General features: G+C 36.3%; 1 protein-coding gene across 3 annotated transcripts in view; it reads right to left on the bottom strand.

Moving 5' to 3' along the window:
- klhl32 (kelch-like family member 32) overlaps window positions 1-13,312 on the bottom strand; it is a 78,589-nt gene that overhangs the window by 8,205 nt on the left and 57,072 nt on the right. For all 3 annotated transcript variants that reach the window (XM_088928651.1, XM_088928670.1, XM_088928660.1), the window contains 2 exons: window positions 5,321-6,047; window positions 984-1,042 (listed from right to left, as the gene is read on the bottom strand). In XM_088928651.1, coding sequence (XP_088784777.1) covers window positions 984-1,042; window positions 5,321-6,047 — 786 coding nt within the window. The remainder of the gene's footprint in view (window positions 1-983; window positions 1,043-5,320; window positions 6,048-13,312) is intronic.

Below are 13,312 nucleotides of genomic sequence, written 5' to 3'. Positions count from 1 at the left end.
CAACCTCCAAAGAGATTTTTTGACAGTAGACCTAAGCTCAAAAGATGCTGTACCTGAAGATTAATAGCAACTCGAGGGTTGTCTTTGAAGTCAGAGGGACAGCAGGACAGTCAACACTCCTTTTGAAAGCATGTGGGTCATACAGTATATACCATAGTGCGCTCTATTAGAGGTATAGAAAAGGCACCAGGTACAGCATGAGAGCACCTGTGACATGGCCTGACGTTACAGTAGCTTCATTTGGAACTGCCAGTATGTGGTTGCATGTATTCCATGTGCAAATAATATTTGCAAAGATTTTTAGAGAACCCGAGCAACCATCCAGCTTGTCCAAATCTCTATCCAATATAAAGGTAGCCCTATCATTTGAAAAGACCAATAATTCGGTTTTAGTGCTACAGTACAACCCTTGTGCCAGGGTTAAGGGATGCAGACACAGAAGCTTTCCGTTGCTGGTGGCACTGTTTTGTGTCAAACCAAAGATATTTTCTCAAGCCAAACCTTAAGCCTACCCAACTCTAGTGGCTCTTCAACAGCATTGCTACAATGTGTGGAATATTTATTTCACAGTGGGCTAATGACATGCTCACTGTCATTAGGTTATAGACCTCAGCCTTGGTGCCAAACATCTGTTGGAATGGGTTGAGCTACTTTGGAGCCTGAGGATCTGTTTTTATTCATAAACCTGTAAGTGTGTAGTAAGTATAAATCATTGGACCTAGCTCTGAAAATACTTTCAGTTATTTCCAAAGAGAATGAGAGGTGTTTTATACAGTAGTATGTAATATTTAGTCCTAAGAGGAGATGAAAAAACAGCATAATTCACATATTTACTGGTGTGTATACCTGTGTGTCTACAGTCTGTATGCAATTACATGGCCTGTGTGGCTTCAAGATTTCAATAAAGAACTTCTGTAAAGGAAAAGGCTTTAAACTCAATAAGTTTCATGAAAAGACTATAATTGCTGGAGAGTGATACGCACCTGGACGGGGTCGTACACCATCAATCTGTTCTGGTATTGAGCTGTGTTTGTTACACCACCTGCAACCAAGGACAACTGCAATCAGAGCAACATACACAAGAGTGAGACCACTTAAGACAAATCATATTCCAAAACCTGCACTGCATTAGTGGCAGCTAACTCCAAATTTTCATCCAAATGGAAAAGCATATTCTTAAAATGTCTGCTGTTACAACTACATCGGCTTCATTTAAGAAATATTGTATGCTGTTTTTATGTATTCATTAAAACATTACCATATGTTAAATGTTATTCAGAACTTCATGTAACATCTTATTCTGTTGAAATTTAAGACATCAAGTTGCCTTTGTTATACTATTGTAAGAAAGGACAATATTTAATATGAATTTAGAAAAAGTGTCAATTTTATTATTTAATGTTTTGCTTTGTAGATCAGTTAGAATACATAAACATGCAATAAAATGTTTTTTTCAGTCATGCAACATACAGAATATTGGCATATTTAGTACATTTCATTGCTTTTTTTTACTACAATTTCACAGATGCCTAGTAATAACATGCTTCTGATGAGGTCTTCTACTTAACATGTATTACGATATTGAATGTCATTATAAAAGGAATCATATTTGTAGAAAGGTGATTTATTTTTGTGACATACTATGAAAAAGCAGATCTTCTTCTGTTATTTTACATAAATAGGCTTACAGTTTTTGTTTGCTTATCTCATAATAAATACAGAGGGTGGCACTGGAGTCTTGAGACATGGATGAATTCTCCTGTATCTTGCAGTGCACTGCATGTTGTATGTACTCTGTATCTCACTGTCCTTTAATGTTTCAAGTCTTACAGAATAAGAAGCTGAGGATTTGCATACAGATTTGACTGGTCTTAAACTGATAACATATTAATATTGATTACTGTATTCTTTAATTTCTGCAAGACCAAAGTACCCTTGCCTGTAGCGCTTCTTTCAGCTTTGAAAGTCATCAAGCTGATTTGTCTGCATTTAGGTTATGATACCACATGCTGGCACACTGTCCCTTGCAATCAAAGCAACTGCTTAGATTTGGTGGCTTCTCTAACAAGTATATTATATAGATTGACAATTTTGATTCGCCACCCCAGGGAGCTAATCTGCATTTTAAGAGCTTTCTGTGCAAGCAACTGTCATTAAAGCACCCTATCCTTCCAAACACTTTCATTTCTCTACTTTGTTTTTTTCCATTTTAAAACTTCAGCTATGATTCATACAATGGTTTAAGGCTTATTTAGGGATATATCCTAAGTGAATATACAGTATTTATTATCCATCCATCCATTTTCTATTATCTAATAGAGGGTCAAGGCGGGACCACAGCCTATCCCAGAGAGCAACTGGCACAAGATGGTTACCAGTCCATTGTAGGGCACATACAGAAACAAACACAGAGTCACACCAGGACCAAAAGTTCCAGAAGGCAATTCTCCTACCAGTATGTGTCCATAGAATTACATTAATTAATTCAATTAAAGAACCAGGTGGGTGGGACCAAACTGAAGGAAGGTCTCAAGGTCTTAACCAAGAGGCAGGCTATTGTGAGTTCAATAATGAGGAAATTTGGTAATGTTGCAAAACAGGTACAAGGGAAGCTACGGCCACACTCCAATACACCCTGCTGGCAAAAAGAAGGATTGCAAACAGCCAGGAATTATAGGAAAATAATCCATTACTTTTGGGCTGCTAACACGATGTTTTATTTATTCTTTTATAGTTGTTTTACTGAACTACAGTATTTCAATTTTTTGTTTTCTAATTAAGAATCAGTTATTCACCCTAATACTGAAGCTCAAAATGCCAACACAACTAAATATATGTGCTGTATACAGTATGCGTGACTAATTCTATAATGATTTACATACAGTACAGTGCATATGGACATACACAGTCACGTGGCCTTCACATAACTAAATCCACAACACTGTGCTGTTAATGATTGCTCACTATAAATTAAATACAGTGAGACAGGATTTCCAGCTGTCTTTTACAGTCTATAAAACTACAATTGATTACTGTCAGAGCATAGACAGTATGTATTCTCATCTATTCTATATTCTGTTTTTTTTGGCAGGTTGTTTACAAGCTCTGACTTCCTCTAGTCTGTATGTCTCTCTAATGGCTAACTAGCTATCTTTTGATTATGGTTTATTTAAATATCCGGTAATGTCAAATCTCTATGTCTTTCAGAGTGTGACAAAGTTTTTAAATTTGCAACTATCAACATTGGTCTCTTTCTGTAAATGCTATTTTTCCTTCAAACCCACAATAAACATATAATTTTGCAAGAATTCTAGGGTGCTCACACTGAGTGCCAGTAGAAAAACACAGGGTGCATGATCAGAACAGATCTATAAGAATGTTGCAATCAATCTGGGCAATCTATCTAATCAAACAGCATGTAATCTAAGACCTGCTTAGCTAAAAATTATTCCGAACAAATCCTTGAACAGCAACCCTAACATTGAACAATGCAGACAATTGTGTATTGCTCATGTATTTCACTGGGATTCATTTAGAACTTAAACACGATGTTTCAACTTTGTTTTATTTAACTTAAGGATCATAACCGAAAAAATCAGTCAATCAATCAATCAATCAATCATGCTTTTGAAATGCTGTAAATTTAAAATAAAGTCCACTGCTGAACTAATGTCACTGTGAGAAAACTATCAGGCATCTCCCTAGAAGCTAGGGTGGAAATCTAAAGTCTCGAAAATCTGAAAATAATGACAGAGAAATTATCACCGTTAACATAATCGTTATCACCACATTTTCTCTCTGAGACACAATAAAACACAATCACATGATAAAATTATGTTTTCTTGTTAAGGAGGAAAGATCACACACCACATTATTTAAAAATAATGGTGGTCAAACCATTACCCCTGACTGTGGTACTCTATTAGATGATACACTAAGATGGAAGATGCTCTGTTTACACAATGTTTAGGTACTATTAAACACAGGAAGCTCCAGTCCGAGCTACTGGCTGGCTATGGATTTACCAGAGATGTGAGAGATCTCCTCAAATCCTCCAAGTTCTCCAACTCTTTCAAGCTCTGCTGCAGATCTACTCAATATTTCTTCCACGTGTGAACTAAGCTTAATTTAGCGCCAGGACTCTGGAGATGAAGGCCATAGAAGGATCGAGTCACTTTTGTTTAGAAGGTGTATTTAATTCTGTATGCATGGCGAGATCAAAAATAACATGTTGACGAAAGCCTACAAATGCAGCGTGTCTGTGGTACTACCATGCTTCATTTGTTATACTATACTAATTGATTTTAATTATATGACAGGTGTATCTTACTGCTTCATTTAATTCTATGGGGAGCGCCAACTGCTCCATTGATTTGCACTGGGATTTCAAATTATGTTATCCCACAATGACATAACCCAAGAGGGAAAAACAAGTAACTACTGTCAGACTTTAAGACTACTTTAAGTGAAAATAATATGCCTTTTTTTGCCTTTTTATTATTTAAATTTGAACAGTGGCATATCTCATTTTTGATTGTATTATAGATACAAATTAAAATGTGGTTCCAAGGTTAAAAAATATGGATAGTTGCTACAGTCCCAAAGCAAGACTAATTGCACAATACCTGTTCAGCATTTAACAAGAATCAGAACAGGCAGCACGCGGCTTCCTCTGTAAAGACCCAGAACAATATCACTTCCTTGTCCTTGCGCAGCAATATTATCATCTTACACTACAGCACTAGATTATCACAAACAAAAACTTCAGATTTTTTGTAGAAAATACATTTAACTGAACAAGAATTTCACATTTTCATTACAGCTAAACTGGTGAACGATAATACAAATCACTACAGTGTGAAATGTAGTGCAAGCGAAAGATGAAATAAAAAAAACACCTTCGGAAGGAGCAAAATGGCTGTTGAATATTTATTGGACATCACTTGTTGTCATGCGAAGAGTTTGGCTTTCAAAAACCACTATATTCTGTTGGATAATCACATAAGCTGAAACTTTAAAACAATTTGTAATGAATCATATTTGAACACCAGCGGAAAACAATTTTGGAGCGATCTGTGTTTTCTGTTCTTCCTGATTTTCATGCCAGCTATTTGTGAAAATTTCAAATTTAAAACTTCACACATTCTGCCCAATAACTCGCTGAGAATAAGATGGCAATCACATTGACTTTGTGAAATGTAAAACCTATTGGAAAGCCCATAATGGAATTTGCAGACAGGAAAAGGATAACACTACAGAAAAAATGATCTTGGCAACAAACAGAAACTTGAATAGAACTACAAAAAGTGTTTTTTTTTACCTGATATCCAGAGCAAACCATCTGCTACACATCCCGCGTGACAAGACAGCGATCTGTCAAAGGACTGTACAAAAGTCCATTTGTTCCTTTTAGGGCAGTACCTCTCGACAGTGGGCAACACCTGTCTGAGTTCATTCCTGCCTCCTACTGCATAGAGGTATTGATCTAAAGCTCCCAGCACAAAGTGCTCACGGCAGTTCTTCATGGGAGCGATCTCTGCCCACTTGTTGCCCCTGGGGTCGTAGCGGCAGGCAGTCCTGACGGCACAGGTGCGGCCTGTGGCATGCTCCACCTCTCCCCCTGCGACGAAGAGGAAGTCTCCCATGACTGCCACACAGTGGTGGCTCCTGCCCACTGGCATGGGGGCCAGCTCGCTCCAGTTCGACACGCCAGCGAGGTGAACGTGCTCCTGGTCTACGGGATTGAAAAACCGCAGCTCCTTTACCTTGCAGATCTCCCTCTTCTTCCCCCCCACGATGTAGAGTGTTTCCGACTGGAAGCGAGGTTTGGTTCGTAAAGTCTGCCAGATCGGCTGTGCATAGGTGCTTCGGTGGTACTCCAAGGCCTCATTGATCAGGGATGTGGCTGTTTCGCTGGCTTGGACCAGAGGGTGGGACTTGGCAACAGTGTGGAGGGAGTTCATGTCCATAAGGCCGTAACGTACATACTGTAAGAGCTCCTCCATGTACTGGTAACGGGAGTCGTGCTCCAGCCACCTCACAGCGAGCTGTGCCAGAACATCAACAGTAAGAGTTACCATTCATTGCAATGGAACAAAATCACACTAACACAGGACATCACTGGGCAAACATTTACAGGCATATTTAAAACAGAAGTATGGCTAAATCTACAAAATGTATTAAGATCAGTCAATCATTACATTGTTAATGGAAAATAAGAAACACCTTGAGAATATTGTGCTTCACCGTCAAGAGAACTATCAAAATCTCAGAACAGTGTCAAATATTCCATTATTGCCAGAAAATTGATTAGAAGTGTTTTAGTTTTATATTAGACAAAAACACCTATGAGTATCGTCTGTTGTCGTATCAATTTAGGAGAGTTTCTTCTTCTATAGTTTATGAAGGGTCCTGGGTGACAGCAAATGAACTCCTAACACCTGCTAGCTTGAAATTTCTATTGATTCTCCTTGAGCCAGATCCGAACGGAACTTTCAATGGAATGAGTTAAAGTGACAAAGGAGAGAGGAACAAAGCGAAATTAATTGGACTTGAGAGCTATTTCAGGTTGTTTAGCTTGGGGAAGCACTTGCACGGAAGACTGATCAATCTGTGCTAACATAGCTGAAAATAAATTATACTATTATCAGGGAAACAAAGTGAGTTTTAAAACATCCAACTCCAAAGCAAGGCTGATGTGGTGTGAACTTCTAAAATGACTTAATGGTCATGTAGTCCAACCCTGGTTTAGACACTAAGGTATAAGTTAAAAGAACTTGCATAGTTAAAGAAGACATGTAAGAGGTTACAGTTGCTTGAAGTCAACAATCCATGTTAAGAATTGAATGGTTAAAGGTATACACTTTTATTAAATAAAAAATGCAGGGAATTTGATCTTTTCTCCAAACATGGTTAACCATTTCTGTTACCATGTGAAATAACCAGGTTTTAATGAGGTTATTGGGATGCTGTGACATGAAATACTGTAAAATGCCAGTGCCAGCATAAGTTATAAATCTTTTTCCTCAGAATTATGCCTTTAAATGTACAGTAATAAAATGTGTTCTTGCACATACAATATCCTGACTTCATAAGGCTGTATCTGAAAATTTACATTTAATAAAGGTTAAATCAAGCAGGCTATGGTTCCTTTAAAGGTATTTTAGAGATAGATAGATTGATTGATATTAACATGATAATTCACCTCAAACAGCCCGGTTCTGAGAGAGAAGATCACATATCTGTTTCACTCTTTCACAAATCAAGCATAAGAGTTTCCTTTACAGGACCCTGCAATTATTTCATATTATTGTAAAACAATACAACACCTTTCAAGCTAGCGAAATTGAGGATGTGCCTGCCAGGATTAAAATTTAAGAGGTGCTTTTTGAACATAATGCTTTTCCATTTTGAGTGTTTAACCAATTATATTGAAAATCACGTACGAACAACAGATAACAGTTAGGCATATATTTGAATGACTTTGCTGATGCTTCCAGTTCACACAGGTGGTTATCCAAATCTCTAGTTTTTTCATTCTTTTAATTAATTCTGAATTCAGGTAACCTTTTAAAAAAAATAAATCCAAGCTTCCATTGTAATTTTCCTATGGTGATTAAGCCTGACCTTTTTTGAATATTTTAAACACTGTTTTTATTTAAACATAAAATATAAAATAATCTGGAACACTGAAGTTTCAGATTACTGGGATAATATTCTAAAAAAAAGACCTAAGATTTTCACAGTTGTACGCTTATGTCCTCTTAAAACTGTCAGGTTTAAATATTTAATTAACACTCATAGAAAAATCTGTAAATTATTTGTTTCTACTATGTAGTTGTACATTATGACATAATGTAATAACTGGTGATAACATACAGGGTACTGCTTTGGGTTTCAGGCGAATGCATGACAACAGATTGACAAAAAGAGTTAATGTGCTACTTTTTTTTTTTGGCTGGCTGTAGCACTACAATTCCCAGAATTCTATATGTAAGAGAAGAAGCCAGAGAGTCTAAGCCATCTTGTCACCTTTTTTATTATACATTATTACTGAATGTATATTTCATATGGGGTTATTTAAACTACATGGTACTATGAGAGTATCACAGATTGACTTCCAAAAAATTCAAATACAAAAATACAAAACAACATTAAAATGCAATATTTCCATCTGTCCATTTATTTCTTGGCTATTTTACTCATTTGAGACTCAGCTATGTACAAGTACATCTTATTGTAGCTGCAATATACAAGCAGCTTCACTATCAAAATACAACTTTTATTTTAAAAAACCCTGAGAACTTTCCTCTAGCTTTTGTTTTCTATTTTCTATTTCTGGCCATTTTTTTCTTCTTTAGTTTACACTCAACTTCATTTTTTTAACATCAGTAGCAACTATAAAAGGAAGATTTAAAAAAGCTACTAAGAACCACAGCATCGGTAGGAGCTTTCAGAATAATTACATCACGTGTGATTTTCAAAAACCTGCGCTGAGAGATAAAGACCCTGTACCACATTATTTCAGATGGCTTTGTATTCACTCCAACCCCCACTCCCCAAAAAAGAAAAAAAAAATCCACTTTTGGAATACAGTGTGATTAAGAGGAAAAAAGGCTGAGAATGCTACTTTGTTAGTTGGCTGTGAAGGTCACATAGCATAAAAGAACTTCCTCAGGGCAGAGAATAAATTAAATCCCAAAGAAAAAAAGAAAATGTGATTTCCAGAGTGTGAGTCTCAAACTCTAAATGACAATGATTGACAGCTAAACTATATCCGTGCAATATCGGAGACCGCACGTTCTCATTTACCTCAGCATTGCCAGCTAGCGCCCATTAAACATCCGTCTGATGCCCAAATTAACCTTCTCTGCAAACTGAAGGAGGCACAAACTATCATAATCAACCTTTCATTATCACAGCAGCGTCTAGTTAAAGGGTCAGAATAATTGTGCCATCAGAGCCCTGATTGTTTTCAATCAACAGACGGCCAGAGTGACAGCTTGGTGATTGAACAGTTTGATGAAACCACACTAGGCCTAATCAGGGGAGATGAAAGGGAGGCATGATTGGTGCAAATGAACAGTCATGCCTCTCCTCTTCTTTCACAATCTGAAATTACCCTTAAATTTTGCTTTCTTCCCTTACGAGTGCATTTGGAGAGAAGGTTTGATTTGTTATGAGTTATGACAGCACTGTGTTAGGAAACACAGGTAGGATGACTTCAGTGTGGGCAAGTGAGAGAACAAAATAGCTGGGAGGGTATACAAAAATGTATTGCAGGAAGAAAAATCACAAAATGTTCTTTTTGTAACCTTCTAAAGACCAAGAGAATGCAGGGGTATACTTCTTTAGGACTATCTTTTGAAAATCGTTGTTCAAGACGACTTATATCAACTAGTAAATATATATATACTGTATACTGTATATGATTTTAAATATTTTCTATACTTCTTTCAAATTCAATCCATTAATTCTGAAATCCTTTCACATTGCTGAAATTACAGAAGCACTCAATTTGGAATAGATAAAAAAACAAAGAAAACAGATGTACAAAACATTTACTAAAAATCAATCCAAAGCAAAAAAAAACATAGTAGGATTCAGCTGTGTATTTTAATTGTTTTATTTTTTACTTTTAGATACTTAAATTCTTAAAATACTTTTTTATTGCTTTTGAAGAGCTTTTTCATATCTTTGGTATTATTTTTCTTTCTTTTTTTATACTAACAATTTTAGTATAAAATGTATTTTGGTCAAAAAATACAAGTTATACTCTTCAGCTGATTGTTTATTAGAATATATTATTTTGTAGCAGCCATTTAGTTTTTGTTACAAACAAAAATATATCTGCAAACAGATTGGCATCAGGGAACATCTTGGGTGGTATACAAATAGTAAACAATAAAAATGACAATTGAAACAGTCTACAGTTAAATAGATATAATTTCTTACATCAATTATACATCCATATCTTTAGTGTGTAATATTGATTTAGTAGTTTTCTTTATAAATTTCAACTTTGCAAAGTAATGCATACATACTGTACTGTTCATATTTTTCTTCTTTTTTCTTGACATTTTTTTATAATCGGTTTCTGTGGAAAAAATACATCTTTTTTCTGCAGCTTGTTCAAACCTCAATGTACAGCAGTGTGTAAAAGAGAAGTGCTTAATTGTAAAGACTAATTAATTTTAATTATAAAAAACAAGTACAAAACACAAACCGGGTCTTGGCCTGTAGAAATTAAACAAAACAACCCTTCCCCACTGAGTCACTCAGTTTCCCACTAAACCCATTCTGAAATAACAAGAAGTGTTTCATATGACTTAAAATATACTTTTTCAATACAGCTTCAAGCACTAATGAATTGCTGTGTAAAATCGCATTTTCAACCATTCAGTGTCATATATTATATCCCCTAAAGCAAATCTTATTTAACTTTCTAATTAATGCAAGCTATTTTAATAGAAGTAGGGTAATCCATTCAGAGCCTTGCTTAATGTGTGGATACATCAGCTTGTAACAACAAGCCAGGTCACTAGAGCTATTTATACTCTTTCACTGTGCATTTCAAGGAAGCAGCACAAGAGTGAAATAGGCATGACTCCTGATGATGTGAATTCTCCTTTGTGCATTGGTGAGAGAACACTATAAGAAAGACCAGACTCAACAGCCTCATGAAATCAGAGACAAAAAAACCTTCCATACATGTTCAAGAAAATCTGTCACGTAAAAAAAACATGTATGAAACATTTTTAGCTTGAGCCAGAATGGGGCAATATTGCAAGTGCCCAATACTTTAAAGGTACTTATCTGGCCACATACTGTAAATATAGCATAGTTACTAGATTAAAGATACATTTTTATTAAAATATGCTAATTTATAGTTTAAGGGAACGGGGTGATCTTTGTTAGTTTTAATAGAATTATAAAACGTGTTTTATCACAACATCAGAAAACCAAAATTTATAAAAAGGCTATACAGTTCACTGTTCCACCCTCCTGCTACACTGCTTTCTCTATTATGAAGCAATGACCCAGACAATCACTTCACAATTAAGACGACACTAACACACAGGATTCTACTGATGTTTTACACTGGCACCCCAGACTACACTTTATTATTTTTGTTGTTAAGTTAAATCATTTACATCTTAATAGATATGGAAATACAATTCCAACAAGGGTACTGTCAGATACTCCGCCGAATCAGGAAAACAATTCCAAATAACAAAAAATAATCAAATTTTGTCAATCAGAATGTCTCTACATACTTTCTGCAGTCTACAGGATCCCAGTAAAACAGCATACTATTTCAAAGTCTGGCAGAGCTCAAAATATCAATGTTGTGTTCCATATACTAAATTAAATAATTCAAGGCAGTATGTTGGGAAAATAACAAACAAAAACACAGACTTTGCTTTTAAAGATGGGCCGGGTCCAAACTTCCGAACCATCCTCAGTCATTGCAATCACCTGCACCAGTACACACATTGACACTCGCTACTATTTCTAAAGTCTCTGCTTTGTGCTTGAGTGAGTCGTATAGTCTTATTTAATAGACGTTCAGGAGGAGGTCACACTCTAATCTTGTACTTCTGCTCATCCATTTAATGGATGGAGTCATTTCTGTGAATCCAACTCAGCACAATTAGTTTGGCATTTGTTTGTGATTCAAACCTTTGATTACAAACATAAAAAAGGTTAAATGTCTTGAAAAGGACCTTAATGGTTTAAAACTCTGTAGTCATGACACTGTTATTCCTAACTGAGCATTGTATTTATTAAATTGTATTTCTTTTTTAAAATGTATTATGTGGACATTTCGAGACTTTTTCATTCGTATACACACAAAGGAAACTCTTAGTTTCCAGTGTAATCTGCCATTCAGCCCTGACAGTCCATCTACAGTATAACCTGACATGAGCATCTTCATACATTCAGTCAAGGGACCCTCCTGCTGCCAAACTGAAACGCTTTCACATGCGAGCCAGTTCTTTTGACTATTTTGAACACAGGACCCGTGCAATGGACAGATACTGGGCACGAAACAACAAGCCCACCCTCTTCAGCAGAGAGCTCCAATCAAGGTGCAGCAGAGCCGGGCTCCTTTGTGTCAGCAGCTGCAGCACCCATCTGTCAGAGCGCAGACGATGATGCGCTTCCCAGCAATATACCACTTACAGCGTCTATGTTACTTAGTCCTTCCCAGTTCTAAGCTTCTGTGAAAGAACATCACGGTCATAACTGACTGACTGGAAAGACTTGTCCTGCTGTAGTGTGGGTGGTAGTAATCAGACAGTTGTAATATATAGTATGTTCGCTCTATGCAAAGTTAAATTAAAGGAGTAAAATCATCTTTCATGCACACTAAAGGGCTGCATTCCCCACTTTCAATGAATGTTTAATTGTGAACTGTAGCATTGAAAATAAAATCAAGACATTCTAAACAAACAAAATAATAATCTGTCCTCCTAGTTTGAATCTGCACTGAAGCCAAACTGTTCCTTATCCAGATGTACAAATTTTTTGTTGAGAGCAGGGGCTTTTGCTCATGAGCCTTGCTCCGAATACGAAGGGGATCTGGCCACAGGAATTGATTTTGTTCTTTTGTCATACCGGCAAGCTTTACATATTCTCGAGAAGGGTCACTTTTTATCGCTCTATTTTTTAAGCTCCTGTTGTGAGTGTGTGTGTGTGTGTGTTGTTTTTTTTTGTAGGGATGAGGACTGGGCAAAGTCAATGAGCACTTTATTAAAGAGAGGCAGGCTTGGTAATGAGCAATTCAGGAGTTTAATGAGATTTTGTAGATCTGTCTCTAGCCTGTCCATCAAGTTTCTGTTCTGTAAAGCGCCCCGACACTAATCCTCCACCCGCCCAATCTTCACCTAGAGCTGGATATTAGATTTTTTCATGGTATATTGCATTAACAGTATAACCTCAGCAGAAATCCAGGCAACTTAACTGCACTCGAGGCATTACAGGCAGGATGATTTGATTTCTTCAGCACTGTAGTACAAGTATAAAGGCATTTTCTCAACTAGCGAAAGAAGATCCTTGTAGCTCTAAAACATCTACTCATGGGCCTTTATTAAATATTTGTCTCATTTCTCTAAATCTTAGGGTTAACTATTTGAGAAAAAGAATTTTAGAAGCTTTCAAATAACAAGGTTTTCCCACTGTAATCAAGGGTTTATAACCATTAACTTCTTGAAGATAAAATACTTAATCTAATTCTTTTCATGTCAACACAGTAAAAGCATATAGATATCGTGTGTTTATTTGCTGAGGGTAGTTAAAGATATATAAC

The sequence above is a fragment of the Atractosteus spatula genome, chromosome 2, assembly GCF_055471065.1.
Source record: "Atractosteus spatula isolate fAtrSpa1 chromosome 2, fAtrSpa1.hap1, whole genome shotgun sequence".
Classification (NCBI taxonomy): domain Eukaryota; kingdom Metazoa; phylum Chordata; class Actinopteri; order Semionotiformes; family Lepisosteidae; genus Atractosteus; species Atractosteus spatula.
This window is presented reverse-complemented; position numbering and strand designations above follow the sequence as displayed.